At 37.2% G+C, this 19,482-nt stretch overlaps 1 protein-coding gene across 1 annotated transcript in view; it reads right to left on the reverse strand.

Annotated features, from left to right (window-relative positions):
- Positions 1 to 19,482, reverse strand: part of rbm33a (RNA binding motif protein 33a) — a 34,830-nt gene extending 15,348 nt beyond the window's left edge. The window contains exons 1-12 of the mRNA XM_028005676.1: positions 19,305 to 19,482; positions 15,746 to 15,821; positions 14,415 to 14,463; positions 13,925 to 13,998; positions 12,563 to 12,851; positions 10,708 to 10,839; positions 9,478 to 9,646; positions 9,150 to 9,379; positions 7,081 to 7,393; positions 6,050 to 6,111; positions 1,968 to 2,097; positions 1,219 to 1,589 (exon numbers count right to left, since the gene is read on the reverse strand). Of these exons, the coding sequence (XP_027861477.1) occupies positions 1,219 to 1,589; positions 1,968 to 2,097; positions 6,050 to 6,111; positions 7,081 to 7,393; positions 9,150 to 9,379; positions 9,478 to 9,646; positions 10,708 to 10,839; positions 12,563 to 12,851; positions 13,925 to 13,998; positions 14,415 to 14,463; positions 15,746 to 15,821; positions 19,305 to 19,323 (1,914 nt within the window). The 5' untranslated portion in view covers positions 19,324 to 19,482. The remainder of the gene's footprint in view (positions 1 to 1,218; positions 1,590 to 1,967; positions 2,098 to 6,049; positions 6,112 to 7,080; positions 7,394 to 9,149; positions 9,380 to 9,477; positions 9,647 to 10,707; positions 10,840 to 12,562; positions 12,852 to 13,924; positions 13,999 to 14,414; positions 14,464 to 15,745; positions 15,822 to 19,304) is intronic.

Raw genomic sequence — 19,482 nt, forward strand, 5'->3', positions numbered from 1 at the left:
AACAACAAAATGCATGATAAAAATAGAATACAAACATAGACTATGACACTCTCTATTTTGGCCAGTCAGTTAAAATTATGAATAAGGTTATCCCTAAAAGGGACAAAAGAACATTTTGCAAGTCTAGTCCTGTAGAGATGGGGAAGCTCTACGAGACTTAGCCCTATAGTTTTGCTGCACATATTTACTACGCTGTTTAGTTTGGGCTTCTGCTTTAGAGTGAGAGACTCAAATCACTAAATAAAAGTAAAAGCTTAAGCTGACTGAATCAAAAATGAGTATCATTTTCAGAAATACTCTCAATGTCCAATAAAACTATAAAGCCCTTAGTATAGACTGTTTCTGTTTAGCAGCTGTAAATCATATTACAAAGTTATCTGTAATCTGTAATCTTAACAGCTTTCAAGGATAATAACTGGAGGGCAAAGTGGAGACGTTTTTCTACACTTTTCTTTGGTTTTTGAGAAATTCATCTTCAGAAATGACACCAATAAAATCCTACAGAGTCATGATCAAAATCCTTGTCAGTAAGCTAAGACATCTTTGTAGAGTCATATGGAAACTTTTTGCCTTTAATTAATAACTGGAACATTGATCAATACATTTCATATATCTTTGCTTGATGATTTTGATTATGGCCATTGGCAAAATTTAATATTTATTGCTTGTTTCATAACTGGCTACTCTGTCATGTTTTTATTGTGTAAAGCACTTTGAACTGGATTGTTACTGAAATGTGCTAGACAAATAAACTTGACTTAAAGCTTAAATTTGAGGATATATATGAAGGTCCTCTCAGCAAGACCACACATATATTACTGACCTATTTATTTGTATCCACCATCAAAAACAGACAAACTTGGAAGACGAGGCTAAAATCTTACCTTTGTATATTTCATAGCCTACGTATTATCCCACTTGTCATTTCATTCTGCAAGTGTCTATTTTATATGCTACTTATTGGTGATTGATGTAAACTTAACTTTAATTGTTGCGTATCTTATTTGTTGTTCGATTTCAAATATGATACGATAAGGATTCCCTCACTAGGGGGAGCTCTAGTCTATTTCTCTTGACAAAATGCATTGGCTCTTGCTAAGTGAGACTGTTTGATAATAACTTCAAGTTTATGGGAACATAAAAACTACTCAGAACACTTAACAGAAATTTCAAGCAGAATGAGAGCATAAACAAGATAAAGAAATGTCTACCACTTACTCTTCGTTGTACCTGCATCCCAAACTGAACTGGTGGAGGGGGGAACATGTTGCCCTGCTGGCCGAATGGCTGCCGAGGGCTCATGAAAGGCCGGGGCTGGTTTGGGGGACCACCTTGTTGATTCAGGTTCGCCATCCCCTGGTGGCCTTGGTGGGGAGGGAGATTGGGTCTCGGGGGTTCTCTCTGGAACAGTCCTAACGGGCCCTGGCCTGGCTGGTTGAAGGGCGCTCCAGGAGGGCCGAAGCCCATGTGGGCCTGGCCGGGCAGCTGCTGCTGGTGGTGGTGGAGGTTGCTGCCGCTGTTCATCAAAGAGCCAGGCCCTGGGTGATCAAACATGCACTGACCTGGAAACCGTGATGACTCTCCACACTCTGTGGACACACAGGGTAGACAAAACAACAACAGCTCAGTTTAGTTTGTTTTCTCTCAAAGAAGAAATTTCAGATTTCTTTGCAGCATGAAAAACAACATCAGACAACTCTATCAGGGTGAAGGGGGAAACAAGAATATAGGTTATCAATTTTACATTAACGATGGGTATGAAAAATCATAAATATGTATGTTTAAAGCCATTTCCAAGATTCATTCACATGTATATACATACATGCATTTAACATGAGATCTGCTAATACAGCAGCACCAGAGAGCTGGCAGCATACCCTCTAGGTATAGTGCTAGAGGTGATGAAGAGAGCTCAATATGCTCTGAAAGCTTCCTAACACTCATCAAGGCTAGACGTTGAGACTAACCTCCTATAAAGAGAGGCTCCCTGTCCTGAGGGCCCTGAGGTGGCTGGTTCCTTAAGGGCTCCATGTGATGAGGCAGTCGCTGGGGTGGACCAAAATTACCCGGCATGTGCTGCTGGAAGTCTCCCAGGCCCTAGGAAGAAAACCCCACACAACTCATGAATCATTTCACCAATCTGGAAACTCAATAATCAAAAAACCACTCTAACTAATAAAGGGAATTTGTGGAGAATTAGACTGGGCAGGGAGAGTGAGAGTAATTGAAGTGCTGGGGTCTTTAAACAGATGTAAACATCAATATGCATGCCAATACCAAAAGAACCCTTCAGCATGAATTCCTGAGCAAACCTGCATTAATATTTCTAGGGGCTTTATTGATATAAATGAAGAGCCAGTGTCTAATAAGGAAAGGGTGTTTCGGGGGGGAATAGGTGGCCTCATCTTTGTTTCAACCACTTCGTCTGGTCGACAGCTTTCTACTCTAAACCCAATCAATTTAACCAAGAAAACCAGATAACAACTATTTAATCCCTCCTTGGAATTTGAATCCCCCCTCATAACTGTCTCCTTTATTCTTTAAACATCCATCTCTGTTGAAAAATTAACCTCCTATTCAACACGTGACACTTCCACAAATGGGCTGCTTGCCTCCTCTGAGCCTATTGTAAATTACTTAAGATGCTATCAAGGCCTAATCCATCTTTATTCCACTGCTCTATGGAGGTATTTAGAGAGAAGAGGTGTTAAAAAGCAAGGCCAGAGTCCCCAAAACTTGCTTAACATAAAGTTAATCAAAGGGGCTTATGAAGACAGGGGATCACAATGGGGGCACAATCATACTATTCTAAAAGGTCAGACAGACAGGTCTGCACAATGAGGACTCCGGTGTCCATATAATACCTCTCAAATACCACAGCTCATCCTCTCACTTCTAATCCTTGATAAAACAGTGTCTGGAAAGCTCAATATTTGAGTGAAGCTGGTGAAGCTCCAAGCTAACAAGGTGTAATATAGGCAAATATATTAGAGAAGGCCAAATGTTAAAGCACCCAATTCATAATGAACATCTGATTTTAACAAGATGGTTTTTTTAAGAGAATTTATATGGATTTCTTAGAGTGAACAATAAAGTTAATTGATTTTTTAAATATTTGAATTCCATGGCAATACATATGCATACGTTTTCCCCTTTCTACTTCAATTTTGTACCTGTAAACTACCAGTAGTTCAAAAAAATCAATTTTTCATAGCCACTGACTAACTTTTGATTATTGGTTTGTTTCTTGTTATAGCCAAGAATTTCAATGAATTATGGCTATAAAATGTTAATGCAAAAATGCTCAAATGTCATATGTAATTTAATTGTATGTTATCATCTGAAAGCTTTGTCTTGCATTTAATTTCCATTCATTTTAATTCCGATCCATTTTTGGGCCAATCGTCTGTTAAAAAAAGGAATGATGCAATTCATTGGAGTCATATAATCAAATATTTGCAGCAGAATGTAGCAAATCACTTTAAATTGATACAACAAGTACTGCAATGAACTAACAATTCAGATGAAATAAAAATTGGGGAAAACAAGACAACAGATGGACAGGATGGATGGATCTTCATTTTTTTGTTTTCCCAAACAGAGAAACTGCATATTTACAGTAAATCTGTAAGAACTGTGAACTAATCCTATCCATATATTGAGGTCTGTGCTCATCTCAAGCTTGGGCGATGTCAAAAAGGCTTTGAAATTGACACTTTTTGTGCTCACACAGACAGAATAAAGGTTTCATAAATGTCACACTACAGTTAATCTCTAAGTGAGTCCTAGTACAGGCAGATTTAGATTTAAAATAATTTTCTTTCAACCAGAAAGGTTGTTGATATGAAAACAACAAAAGAGTGTCAGTTAAGAAGAAGAAAAAATGCATTCATTTGCATTTTGGTATGCTAAAAATGTGATATAATTTTTTCAGTAAGCAAAGAAAGAGCCTTTCAGCAATACAGCAATCAAACTATCATTATACTGTAAGTGCTGAGCAGCTTTTTGCACCTTTGGTGATAAACTCCAAAACTCCAAAGGCTTTCAGACTTAGGCACATCTTAAAACTGGGATGGGGGGATGAGATATGTGACTCATGTCACATGCCACCTATAAATGGCAATTATAGGGGGTATGATAGCATTTTTGAAAGCAGGGTTGATTAAGATGGGAGAAATTAAAAGTACAACTGATACCAGTTTGATCCCAATGACTACCTACTATGTGTAGGACACTGGTTCCAAAACTCCACAGAACCTCGCAATAGAAAAAAGTTTCAACTGTCCTTTTAAAATTTCACAAATAGTCTCAACCTAACATTCTACAGTTCACAGTTCTACCATTATTATTAGAAGCAGTGTTGCACAGAAGTCCTGTTAACTTTTGTAGATGCAGACTGTATTTCAAACAGTAACTAATAAGCAGCAGGGTAGCAAGAAGATGAACTGGCTAGCTTTGTTTTCTGGCTCGGCACAGACGCTGTTGTGACATTAATTCTTTTTCACACACCTCATTAGCAACTCCTTAACAGCCATCAGCATCAGTAGATATCACCAAGAGACGACTGTCCATAGATGGAAGTAAGCCAAGCTTCCCTATCCAGCAGATTACAGCAAATAACTATCAAATAAATAGCATCTAATTTTTTTTTTACAAAATGTTCTTTCAAGCATTTATTTTTTTCCTCCATATGTTGATTTTTAAAATAAATTAATAATTTTATTGAATAATTTAAAAAAATCATCATAAGTTGGAGTTTAGAGGCTAAAAGATGTGTAGAAACAAATATTCCTAAGAAGGGCTTTAATTGGAGTTAAGATTAATATTTCAAAACCTGTCTCCACCTCCAAACATTTAATGCATTAATACTGGAGGCTATGACCCCCCATTAGTCCAGCCTTTAAACAATTAAATTTGATGGGATGATAATGTATGATAATCATGCGTAATCACATGTCTACTGATAAATGGAGAGTTGCCTGCTGGTGTGTCACCTGCATTTCAAATTATGTCCTTGGCAACGGTAGCCTAAATGTGATTGACAGCTAGGGAATCCAATATCGTGCTGTTTATCTCTCAACTTGTCTGAATTCTCTTCCCAATACATCTTCTGCTTTCTGATAAGAGCCCAAACTGTTTTTTTTAGCAAGTCTGCTGTCAACATCCAACATGATGTTAGACATATGGGAACAGGAGCAGCATCATTCTGACACAGAAGGTTGAGAAAGAGGTAAATAAAAATACAGCTTTTCATTAAGAGCGTCTCCAGAGAAACAGCCAGGCTCATTTGTACATCCAACATGAAGGCAATTGGATATAGTCATTTTCTGATTGCTAATTTGCATAAATCCATATAAAATGCAATTTCCAGAAATATGTCAGTCAGCAGCAGCACCACCTGATGCCTGGGCATCATTATCTAAAAGGATAGTGCAACTTAGGGCACTTCGGCTCACTTTATGGAAAGCAGGCTTCCTCAATGCAATTATGACTTGAAAGATATTTCTGTCGCCTTTTGGGAGGGCTTCTTTGTGACTCAAATGGGAGACCCTTTCTTCCAGAAAAATCACTAATCTCAGATACATTTGTATGTCAAATGTAAGAATATAAGATGGAGGGTGGGGGGAAGCCTCAGTCCACCACCATGTTTCACTAGCTCAGATATCATTGAGAGAACGTTTCTGCGTCTTTAGGACACAAACTTGCAGAGACTGAATTTTTACCAGGAGTATATCCCATATTCACAATACCCTTATGTGCCAAGCTGGCTTGTCTGAGCTCCACACCATCCATGAAGAGCTGTTAAGTAATTCCCGTCACAGCAGAGCCCTGCCTCCAAAAGTCTTCAGCCTGGAGCTCCTATCATGCGTTTCCAGTCGTACACCCAGGCTCGTATCGCTGTTTACGGATTTGCTTTAACAGTATTTGGTCAGTGCAGACGGTCTAATTGAAGTAATGATATTTCCTCTAACATAAAGGGACATCGACCGTGTGTGGCAAGTGAAAGAAAGTGAAGCAAATGGAAGGTGGAGGAGCAGCTGCTACTCACAGGAAACCTCTGAGGACCCACAGCAGGTCTGGACTGGCTCTGAGCAGGAGGCATCAAGGGCACTGCAATGAGAAGAGAGGGGCAGAAACAGGGAGCAAAAGGTGGGGGAGGGGTGGAAAACAAGGAAAATGAGAGGCAGTAGGCAGAGAGGGGATGATTGCAGAGAGGAGGAGATATCTCTATACTAAGGACTCTTAGGCATAAATGTTACATTTGCACATATTTTTACGTTGATAGGTATGGAGCAGGGAGCTCAAGGCAATATTAATATAAGAACAATTTACAAAAAAGTGGAGAAGGCATTTGCAGTTTCATAACATTTGGCATCAAATAATTCAATACATTCAATTTTGATGCAGCTACGTTTCTAATAACAAAAAAGGATTCAGAGACAGTATATTAACAACTCATTCAGAGCTTTTCCACTTAATTGTGTAAATAAATACTACATATACAAAAATGAATGCTCCACAGTAGCTCTCGCTCAGTGCTCAGGGTCTTTGTCCTGCTAGGAGTTGATTACACTCCAGTCTCAAGTCTTTTGGAACCTCTAACAGGCTTTCTTCCAGGATTGTTCCACATTTTGCTTCAGCCATCTTCCCACTGACTCTGACCAGCTTCCCTATTCCTCATGACGACAGGCGTACCCACAGCATTATTCTGCTATTACCATGTTTCAAGATGGAGATACTGCATTAGGGATTACATGAAATATTGATTTTCTGCCAAACAGAGTGTGGCCAATAGTGGTCCAATAGTTTAATTTCTGTCTCATCTCACTAAAATGCATTTTGTTTACAGTTTTTCCCCAGATAGCTTGTGACAAAATGCAAACATGGCTTACTATGGCTTTATTCTTGATACGCCTAGGAATCGGGATATATGGAGTGCAGGATTACTAAAATAATTCATAATAATGTACCTCCTTGTTTTTTTTTTCCTCTCACCAATAAAAAAAATTACAACTCAAGTAATTAAATATAAGACAACACATGTCAAAATAAAAAGTTATTACTGACAGGATAACCTACTTTGTACAGAGGTCTGTGCAGGTCCTCTGAAGTGGGGGTTAATGTGGATGTTTTTGGGTTGAGTGGGCTGTTGCTGGTGATGCTGAGGGAAACTAGGCGGCAGGGAACTCATCATTCGAGGTGGGGGTTGTTCCAGCTGGGGTCGTAGCGGTGGGGAGCGATGAGCCAGGTGAGAGGGGAGCAGCGGCTGAAGAGCCTGCTGGGGAATGGGGCGTCCGTGCTCCTGGAAGGGAAGTGGTCCTCTTGGACGCGAAGGGTGGTGCTGATGGGACTGCAGATGCTGCTGATGCGGGGAAGGCATTCGAGAGGACGGCTGTTAATTGGAAAACGTAAGAAAACGAGACAAGCTGTCAAAACACAGGTCTTCCCATTAAGAATGACACCATTTCATTTGCAACATGAGGAGTAACTGTTAAACAGAATCTTAATTTAAGGAGTATTTATATACTAGTGGACACTTTCAAAGTGAGCTACAGTGAACATGATTCACAAACATAAACATCTGTACCTGCAAAAAATATACTAACCAACTGATAAATGCTGGGGGGATCAAACGGTAAAGCTCAGTGGTGTTTCAAATTGATCTTTGATAATTGGTCAAACAAACAAATATGCCACTGACCACATTAGTCAAATGGTAAAAACCTGACAATTACAGTATGCCACAAAAAGCACGACCTCATTAACTCCAGACAACAAACTGTTTGTGGTGTTGGCATGTCATCCATGTGCCATTAATTTTTCATTCCCTGTGTTGGTGTTGTGTTTGGAATTTTACAGCTTATTATCATTAATTAATATAACCTAAAAAAATGCAGTGCTGGAGTTTAAATGCAGCCTTGAGAACTAGTTTAACCTTAGGGGTTCTCTTTAGCTCAGTTTGTTTTGTTACCTGTAGCCTTGAGCTAAAGTTTGAAGAACCGCCACAGATCTATACAGCTTTTGTTTAAAAATTTATTTAAAAGATATTCATTTCAGTTTGGTTTATGTGTACTACTTACAGAAGGCATCGTTGCAGCATATTAAGCAGAAAAAGCTTTTTTTTTTTACAAGAAAAAGCCTGATATCAACAGTTCAGATTGTTCTTGTAGTTTCTATAACACCCTGAATATGTACAAGAGAAAAATCAGGTGAGTTATTTATAGAAAATAGAACTCTTGGAGAAGCTATTTTCCGCAAGTAGCCACTAATAAGTGAAACTAAAATTAGAAAAACATCAAACTGGAGATATGCTCTGACGATTAGAAACTGTAGATATATTTGATGTATGTTGTCGTTGGAAAGACAGACTTCAAAACAAGATCTATCAAATAAAAATATTGTAGCATGACGCGTCGAGGACAAAGTCAAATAAAAACATTGTGTGAGGAGTCGTCAAATGAGTTTTTTCATGCTTTTCTGTTGAAGTATAAACATTACTTAGTGTCAAAGTTTGATTTGGTGTTATTGCAACATGGTACAACCATGTCTTTGGTTCTGCCCACATATCATGTTGGTATATATAAAATTTGGTTTATCGGAAAACAAACAAAAAAAATCATGTCTTGTTACATTACCACTAAAGTATCAATGTTATTATTCAAAATAGTGTATACTTTCTCAGTACATCGATACAGATTTACACCCTGATAATTTGGAGGATAGAGTTGTCAAAACAGAAGATATTTGACATTATTTAAATGTATTAAACCTGCATTTGTGCTAAACAGATTTTACAAAAACATTGTCACAAATGTCACAAGTTGATAGCATAAAAAGGAAATAATGCACACTATATCCAGGTAATATAAAATGACCATAAAAGAGGCTTGCACTTGCAGATCAAAGTGCAAAAATGTACTTTCTAAAAAAAACTGACTCAGGAGTATTGAACTGAATAGAATACGCTAAGCTGTTCATTTTGAAAACCATGTATTATTTCCAATCCACTTGAAAACTATACCCTAACTTTGTTTTGGTCTGTCACAATAAATTTGTATATAATATGTAAATTATTGTAAGGGAGAGACACTTTCAAAAAATCCAAATGGACCCAAATGGAATTTGGGCAGATAAGTTCACCAGTTTACCTGTATGCTCATGTTTCCCATCAGGGGCAGCATTTGGTCATGCATTTTTCTTCTTTGTCCTCCTCTAAAATCTGCCATTCCAAAGCCAGAGAAACCTCCTCTTCCTCTGCCTCCTCGCCCCCCTCCTCCCATTCCTGCTCCTCTGCCTCGGCCTCCGTGACGGTTTTGTCTCTTCTGCCGTTCCTGCACCTCAAACTCCATCAAGTCTTTCTTGGCCTTGTCTGAAAGCTCTGGAGACACGTAGAAACATAATATTCATGCCTTCCTCTTTCAGGGAGAAAAGTATAAATTATCCACAAAAATAATCAAGAAAACAGAAAAAGCATACCTAGAGTTTCAGGGATGTGCCTTTTTTTACTGCCAGAATCCGCGAGGCGCACAACAGCGCCATCCTTCCTCTCAGATTTAAACCGTATTCTGCCAGATTCTGCGCCTTCTTCATCCTCTTCATCAGACTCCTCCTGCGTTTCATCCTCAAGAAGAGTCTTATTCCCACCCTGAAGACAGTGCCCAACATTAAAATCACAAGTACCATGGCAGTGTGTGGTGTAGAGGTAAAGCAGCTGCAGCTGTCCAGGATTCGATTCTTGAATCTGAAACTTGTGCTGCATTGTCTTCCCCCCAAATCCCTCTACTGCTGCAAATAAAAGCCACTAATACTAAAAAAAAAAAAAACACACACAAGTAAATCACTTAAAATGTTCCAGCTACAATTACAGTAATCCATGCCAGAGTTACTATTCTTTGAGCCATCCAGGTTTTTAGTGTAAAAAAATGTTATCTTAAAAATTATAACAACTTTTACAGAAGAGAGTTGCATTTGTCAGAAACAGGTCGATTTCATAGCAGAGATCGTTAACTTGAAGCTCTATGGTATCAAGAAGCTGTCTAAGCCTGACAAAGAGTCTACTGAGAAAACATTAGCTAAAAATAATATAAAGACATCCACAGATGAACCAGTCAACTGACTGATAATACAAAGGTCAAATACTAAGAATTGTTTGTTTTTTTCCATGAAATGCATAACTTCCAAGAAACGTACAGCGTTTTTGGTCTATAAAAACATCAACTAGCAGTCTTGAGCACCATCAAAACAAAGAAAGGTTAAGGAAATGTTTTGCTGCAATGATGGGTGCAAAATCTCTTTTGACTTTCCACAACAGAATGACACCAATATTACTGGTAAAACAGAACAAATTTAAAAAAAAAGATTAAGTTGTAGTATCAAAAATTTATACCATTAAGGAACATTATATATAAACAAAATTTAAAAATGTTGATATATTTCTTATTCCTAGGGTCAAGTCAGTTTTATTTTGCAGGAATGTGGGCAAAAAACGTAGATTAGATTAGATAAGTTGCTCATTTCTGACTTAGTACATTTCCCTTTTGATTATTTTCTTTTATCTCTAATAGGTACAATAAAAATGTTATTTTTTTTAATATAAATTTGTTAAAAAGAAATTATGACCAAATTGAGAAAAGTCATACAAATGAGAAGTATGTGTTATGTAGTTTTACATTTAATCACAAATCAAAGTACTCAGTCCAGACCCACCTCCTCTGTCTCATAGACTGGAAGTTCCTCTGTAGCGTCTTCTTCTTGCTGCTCTACTCCTCTCCCCTCTTCAGCATCTTCCTCCTGAGTCGTTTCTGCTTCATTGCCATTGGATCTTTGAAATTCCTCATTCTTAAACGTAAATACACAAAATAAGTGTCAGTTCTCTGATATTTACCAACAATGTACTACTGTATTTTAGAAATTCTTGGTCTAAAAAATCATATCCTATTCCTGTTAGAAAGTAAAATAGCAAGAATAATCTCGACAAACAAATGAATAGAAGCAAAAGAGGTGAGTGAATTAAGAAAAATACAGGTTTGTTGAATTAATGTAGGATTTGCATTTTAGATATATACATTTTTTACATCAACAGAGACAAAAAACAAAAGAGAACAGAGACCAAAATGTTATGGTGAGGATTTGGAAGGCACCAGGGAGCCCCACCCCTTTCCAAAGGCAAATTACCATAACAGTGGGAGCAAAGCTTCATTACTATTCCTGACAGCATTTGAAATTCAATGAGATGTAAATGTTTGACATGATATACAGAAATGCAGGCACAGATAAAAACACTCCTCCCTGCTTCAGTGATGGTGAAAATATCATTGACTGACTCCTCACAAATCACTGTTATTGGCTGAACTGTAAGTTCACGACTGCGTAGCGAAGGAAGCAAAACATTCCAGGATGACAAATCAGTTTTTCTCTCTTTTTATCTTCATAACTGTTTCATTCGGCTTCTGATTCGTTGCGATTTATTATTATGAATTCAAAATAAACAAGTCTGCTGCAGAGGCAAAAATCTACAAGTCATTCACTTACTAACAGAGCTAGTAAAACGATTCAGAGTAACAAGCATTAGCTGGTAAATAAGGTCAGATTGCAAGTCACACAACAGTGTTTCTCTGTTGTACCCCATTAACCTCCCAACTGGAAAGCACATAAATGCAAAACATAAAAACAAACTTGCATAGAAGCAAACAAATGGAGTGACTCTCCCAAGAGAGGAGAACATCTTAATAATTTAAACCAGTCCACATAATCCTCAATGAAACCAGGGTGAGCAAAGAGTCAAGGTCAACCAGGTTAGTGACCCTGTAAACAGCAAATACGCATCTATACTCACACATCCCCCTAGATTCAAAAGAGACAGCCACTTTGGCTAAGAAGGTCGACATCTTATCTTTGTTTTGAAAGGGGAGATGGGCTAATATATCTCTGTCAGGTGCCAAACACAATCACAACACGGTAAATGGAGCATAACAGACATTTGCACATGGATCTGGCCTTATCTTTGATCCTCTTAGTCTGGCTAAAGAGGAAAGGGAAACGAATAAAAGAGAAACTAACATCAATCATTAGAAAACTGTATGGAGTGTCCTTAGGAAGGTCAATAATCTTTTCACCTGTGTGAGACTTTATCAGATCCAGTGTAAAAGCCAGAAAGGGGGGGGGGCTCCCACATTAACCTCTGGCGATTGGCAGCACATCTCCCCAACACAAAGAGGCTTCTCGCTGCTCTAAAGATACACGGGCCCAAGGTCACAATGGCAGTGGGATTTGAAGGCGACAGCGGCCAAACAAGCCGTCAAGTAAACTTTGTCAGCAAGATGGAGAAATTTGCTGGCAGGAGGCGATAATGATTTTAATCGTCCTCTGCCCAAAAAACGCCAACAGATGTCTCCGTCTCCTGAATAGATTTTTTTTCATCCTGACTTCTCCTAAGACGAGACATTATCTCTAGGACACAATAGAGGGGGGGAGAAAATGTGAGTGGGAGAACGTGTGGGTGTGATTGTGTGCGTGCATGTGAACCTTTACACAGCAGCAACAAGCAAATGTGAAAACTCACTTGAAATTCACCGTCTAATGGCTCGTTGATGTCGATGTCTAGCACTTCATACTGGTAGCCATCGTCACCCTCAGCTGGCTCTCCGGCATAATCAATTTGGTTCTCAGACATCTCTGTGTTGTCCTCCTGGTTGTAGGATTCTGCATATGCATCTTCTTCTTGGCGGAACTCCTCTTCCTCTTCGCAGCCCTCTGCACCCAGATTCACGACATCATCTGTGTAGTCTGCTTCCCGCAAGTTGCCCTGCTGGTTATAGGAAGCTCCCATGCTGTATGTAGCATGTTGACCACTGAGAGAGAAAACAACATTAGAGCTGCTGGGACTCATTGTGATAGTTAATCACCTCAACAAAAGCTAAATTATTAAACGTGACAAAATGATTATTGAAATAATCATCAACTAATTTTGTGATAGAGTAATAGTTAGTTGCAGTATACAGGCTCAGTAAAAAGTCATTTGCTGAAAGAACAACTGATGTTAAGACAAGCAGAAAAGGTTGAGATTTTCATATGTTGTTAGAATTATTATTTTTAGCTTGCTTTGACACAGATAGTCAAGCGTACTCCAAAGGATTGCTGTTATTGTATTTCAGGTCATAAAATGTTTATTTTCTTATATAAAAAAGAAATTGAACTATTTGTTTATTTGCCTCTTCTAGTGTATTCCCAGTATTTTTTTTAAAAAGCTTAAGTGTTTAAATGAAAAATCAGCAGAATGTGACCCTTTTTTATCCAAATAATAATCTGAGTAATCAATTAATCATAAGAATAAGTGATTTACATTTCTCTTCTTGAAATTTGCCCTTCACGTCAATGCAGGATGCTAATCAGCTGAACGTTTTGCAAAGTGTGGAAAACATCATCATACTGTAAAGTAACTGCCAAAGCCCTGAATATTATTTTGAACTTTTGCTGTTTTAAGCACCTTTGTCTAGCTAATTTTAAATATAAAATAAAACTTTTTAAAAAAGACATAAACTGGTGAATAAAGTTAATACATTACATGGAAACATAATCCAATATTTAATTTTAGTAAAGGGTTTAAAAAAAACCATATTACTCAGAGCTACAGTCATGACTGAAAAGGTAATAAGGGTGGCATCGTATACATCTTTGAAGAATCTGCTTTTTCTACCTATATTTTGCTCTTTATTGAAGAAGATAAATTGAAGAAATTAACTACATAAAAATGCTTTGAATATCTTGAGGGAAATCAGCTGCTTTAATTAGTTGCTACATTGACAAAAATGTCAATTAGATTAATAAAAGAGGCAGGGCTAAAGTGTCAGAGAAACAGAAGCAAACACTGACGCTAAATCTGAGCTACAAAATTATCTGGAAACATTATTTTATGGAAATGTACCTCATGTTCAGGTCGTCATCGTCACTTTGAAGAAGGTCATCATTTAGCTCTTCATCTGACATTTCTGAAGGATTCTAAAACAAAGTTAAAAAACATCATTCTAATGTGACATTTTCAGTCCATGTTAAAATTGCACTGTCTATGCCTCTTTTAGGAGTGTGTGTGTTTGTTAAAGGCGTGGGGGCAGGTCACCTCCAACCCCTGAGGATGCTTTATTCCCATGTGGTGAAGGCAATCTGGGCAGGTCAACACTGGCCTTTTTTGTCCACTACATTTCCTCCTGTTTCACATCAACAGTTCCCCCTGCAGAGGAGCCACCTGCTACATGTCCAATCCTCACAACTATTCTCAAGGGTTTCAACAGTAATATTGCCTAATGTTTTGGGCGTCATATTCCTGTCGTAAGCACAAAATCCGCTTCAAACTCAATTGTTTTGCTGCTGCAAAATAAAACAACAACCGACTCCCAAACATTTTTGTTTACGCTTACCTTTTTAGCAGACAGCCAGTCTTCCTCCAACAAATCCTCTTCCAAATCACTGGACAATAGAAAATTAGAGCAGTGTCAAATAAACAAATAAATAGATGGATAATGCAGATAGAATTAACCCTGCCTTGTTTTTTTACTACAGATTAAACCAGTGGTTCCCAAAGATTTTCTTCTGGGCCCGCGCAGTGGTTCCCAAAGATTTTCTGGCGCCCCCTATGGATTACAATAAAATCCCCCCCCAAAAAAAAAAAAATCAACTGGGCACACACATCGTTCAACCAGACATAAACCTATACACATATTTTGTTTTGAAACTCCACTGAAGTTTATTTCACACTTCAGGTTGCAACACAACACACTACAAACCATCTTTACAGTGAAACACTTTTGTGTAACTGTTATTTTCTTTTTTTCCATTCATCCATAAAGCTTCCCGCGCCCCCACCTCCCCCCAGGAGGTGCGCCCCAAACTTTGGGAACCACTGCCTTAAACAATTTCTATGTTTGAATTTTCTGTTGTTTCGTACTAAATAGGTAAGTGACTTTTAGATATTTGGAAGGATACATAAACAATGACTTGACAGTTGGCTTAAAGGTGAAAATTTTAAGAGACAGTTTTTACTGTTCCTAAAACCATATTGTCACTCAGGTTGTCAATCTGCAAGATTATATTTTGTTCATAAAAAAATACAATGTTTTACAGGACCTTTTACATGACCCTTACAGGAAATTGAGCCTTTTTACTCTATTGAGCTATTAGCAATGACATAATAGCTTTATTTTTATAAATTAGCATTGGACGACATATCTTTTTAATATTGTTAAGCATTCGCCTCAAAAAATGTATAAATTCGCCATCTGCATAGATCTTTAATGTTTCATAACTATACAGATAACAGGTATGTATATTTTGAGGCGTTCTAACATACTTTTAACATTAACTTCTTAGATTAAAAGCACAATTTTAAGTTTCTGTTTCACTAAACAATAAGAGCAATGCTGTATGTAGCTGTTCCTTGGTAAATGCAGTAAACAAGCTCTAGCGTCACCATAGCAGAAGGATTGTTTACATCTATGAATCGTAATCACTGGAGTCCCTCTACTAAACACAGGGCACTGCTGCAGAAAAATCAGTTGCTATAAAGCAGGAATGGTAGATAAATAACATTTAACAGCAAGTACAGCAACACAAAACAAGTTTTATTGTTTGAAGGCTCATATTGCAGCACATTTCATTGGTAATATTCAAAGTCTCATATAATTTAAGACTGTTTTGGCTCCCAACAAAGTCACAGGTATGAAAGGAAGATCATTTTGATATGAGGTTTTACCTCTCCAGAGCATCTTCACCCCTTCTTCTGCGGGAACGCTCAGCACCAGGTTTGTCATACTCATCAAAGTCAAAGTCTGCAACAGAGAAACAGTTTCTCTTATAAATATACTACCAATTGCCGTTTTGCAGTAAAACATGATCATCTTTAATACCAGTTTAAATATTTACTTGTTTTTGGATAACAACAGTATTTTCTCATTTATTAATTCAAGTGAGCTACTTTAGTATCAAGGAACAATAAGGGACAAGATTTTATGTGAAAGCTTCAATTAATAAATTAACAAATCAGCAACAGCTCATAAAATACATAATCTGCAAACAATCTTGTATAGACATAAAATTACTAGCAATGAATTAAAAAAAATACAGTTACATGATTATTGTCAAGCAGGGCATCTTAAGATATTGTCTATTAATACTCAATATCTAAGAATAGCACAGTTCAGCAACTCCAATCTTTGTCAACACTAACACTGATAATATTATCTTGGCAGCATGTCTGATAAGGAAAACTTCAAGAAACAATCTAACTTTTGATGTTAACTTAAGATTTACAAACATGGCCCTTAAAACTAAACCGCTGGAGACACAAGGCATAACGAAGAGCTACAAAGTTGAGTGCCAGATATTAGAAATCCAAAGTAAGATTGGCCATTTTTTCTTCACAGCAACTGGTCCATGAGGATTTTTGTGCTATGTGATGAAATTTCTACCCTGTGAATAACATTTACAAGTGTAGAAGTGTTCTTTGCTAATGTGTTTTTAGCTACTTAATACCAAACTTTAATTAGCTTACACTTCTGTGTATGAGCACCCTTGAAGCAGCTTTTAATATATGCCCCAAAGACATTTAGAAGAGAGAGGAAAGAGAAATGAGACAGAAAACTTAAAAAAATAGGTTAATGAGATGGGGACAAGTTTTGCCACAGTATTTCAGCACGTATCCTAAATGTACTTTAAGTTTAACTTTTTAGGTTAGTTCAAGACTTTATTTAATTCTGTCTGTCTGAATCATAAAAATTTGCTCACTGATGTTGATGGAGAATACTTTTTAGGTTCAACCATGAAGTTTTTAAAACGGCAACTATGCCAAGCAGTCACATGACTTAGCATTGGTACATCAGCATTACAGACATACCAATGCTATAGCAAACACATATCAATTTACTGAGAACAAAACCTGAAAACATTTTGTTTTTGATTAGGTGTGCAGCACATACATTTTTCAATTTGTAACATAAACATCCAAAGAAAATTAGAAAACAACACAAAAAATAGGTCAGAATACTGCAAGTAGCATAACTTAAAAATGTATTAATACTGTGCATATGGGATCACTTAAAATAATAATAAAAACAAAATGTTCAGGAATGCTGAATTCTTAGACAGTGACCCAGCATATTGAGAACCACATCAAGTAACCCCCAAAATCATATTTTTGAGGTAAATATTATTTCACTAAATATATATAGATCAACTTCAACTATGTATTATTTCAGCAATTTTATTTTAAGTGCATTTTCAGATGCATAGAAATTACTTTAGTGAGTGAATGATTTATTCAAGCTGAAAGTTGTCAGGGTTTATACGTTAAAATACACCCTGCAAAGTTACAAACCTCAACGAATAAGAAGAACACAGACTATGTTATGTCAGACTAGAACCTTATTTAAAAACTCATATCTAAAATGTAGAATGGGAACACCAACAACTGGGTGCACCCTTAATACATGCATAGAGATTTCCAGGTTTATAAATATATTCAGAATCTGAATACATATAAATTTTTTAAAACAGCATCTATATAAGATTCCTTCCCTACATGATTGAGTTCTTGTTCTAGAAGCATAGTGCAATTTGAAAAACGCAAAATAAAATAGAATAAACATGACTTTTTTTAGTCATTCATTCACGATATAGGCAGGACCGACAGAAATATAACCTTTCCAAATTCTGAGACTATTCTCTAGTATTTACTGATGTTTGAGAATGTGTTCTTGCATTATTATGCCATTATCATTATTTTACTTGAAAATGTTCTCAAAACGACAATATTATTATTTATCACAATAACTTCTGAGACAATTTATCATCAAGCAAAAGTTGTTATTGTGACAAGTCTTTTTATTAATGTCTCCAAGATAAGATTTCTATATACATTTCCTCTGCATTTGGTAGGATTGCATTTGAACTGACTTCTCACAATAGTTTGCTGGAGTTGTGGTCTATTCCTCCTGACAGGACTGCTGGAACTGAGTAACATTTGTAGACCAAACCACTTACACACACCTTTTCAAATCTGCCCTCAACTTCTCTATAGGCTATAGATCAGGACTTTGTGATGGCTATGCCAAAGAATTGACTTTGTTGTCATCAAGGCACTTTTTTAGCAATTTGGCTGTATGCTTCAGGTTACTGTCTATTTGGAAGATCAATCTGCAAAAGAGTTTTAACTTTCTGACTGATGTCTTTAGATGTTGCTTCAATACTTCCACATGACATTATTTCCTAATGCAGAGTGCACCAGTTCCTCCTTGAAGCAAAACAACCTCATTCTTTGCAGATGGATTGGTGTTCCTAGGCTTACAAGCATCCGATTTTATCATACAAGTGTAACACGGTCCTTACAACCAAACAGTTCCACTTTAGAATCATCAGGCCACAGGGCATGTCTCCAAAATAAAGTTGTTTGTCCCTGTGTTCACTTGCAAACTGAAATCTGACATTTTATGTTTCTTTCCTAGAAGTTCAAAAAAGAAAGGTGTTAAAATACATCCAGGGGTCGGCCTCCATTTATCTCAGCTGTGTCAATTAACCTGCCAGAATTTTCCAAAACCATGAAATCAGCATCTGGGCTTTTCCTCTTTATTTAAAGAGACATTAATCATTCCGTATATAAACTTATGATCTTGAAGACATTAATAAGACATATTCTCTCTGTCATTATTGTGACATTTACCAAAACGAAAAAATTTTTTTTATTCTTTTACGCTGAACTAAATACTGTATAATCTGTCTGCAATTATTAATGCAACTATACGTGCACAGTAATGTTATTTTGGGTGAGCTCAAAACTACCCTCGTCTTAAGAAGCTTCGAAGCTTCTGATGGCCTCGATAAACTAATACCAAGTAAACACAACACGCCTCGAGTAAAAACACTCCGTAAATAGCAGTAATATAAATGTAAAACCACTAAACATCACGTTACTTTGGGGTTATACCAGCCATTCTAAAGTTGACAGATTTTTCTTGCAAGTTGTGCACCAATTTATAAGCTAGCTTGCGTGCTAGCTTACGTGTAATTGTTTCGTTCTTATAGCGTCAACGTGATTGAAGTAGTTTATTAAATTGATTATTATCACGTTTACAAAATTAGCTGTGCTATGTTGTTATTGGCGCTGTAAACATTTTTGGTGTTTTACATTCCGTCGCTGGTCTACGACACGGCCTACAACCTTGGCTGCAGCCTCCTTAGAAGCTGCCATTAGCATTAGCTAGCCATGTTAGCTTACAGCTAACTTAGCAATTTTAGGTCAAGAAAAAGAAAATACTCACCCTGAGCGTCGGCTGCCATTGTGCAAAGCCCAACCACTTAAGGTTTACGGAAGCAGTGGGTGCATTTAATACTCAGAACGTCAACATTATGATAGTTAAAAAACGGAGTAGTGTGAAATAGCGTCTATACAGTAGCAGTCTCTCCCCACGACGACGGCACAAACATGGCAGAGGGAGG

Source organism: Xiphophorus couchianus, chromosome 21 (genome assembly GCF_001444195.1).
Source record: "Xiphophorus couchianus chromosome 21, X_couchianus-1.0, whole genome shotgun sequence".
NCBI classification, from domain to species: Eukaryota; Metazoa; Chordata; class Actinopteri; order Cyprinodontiformes; family Poeciliidae; genus Xiphophorus; species Xiphophorus couchianus.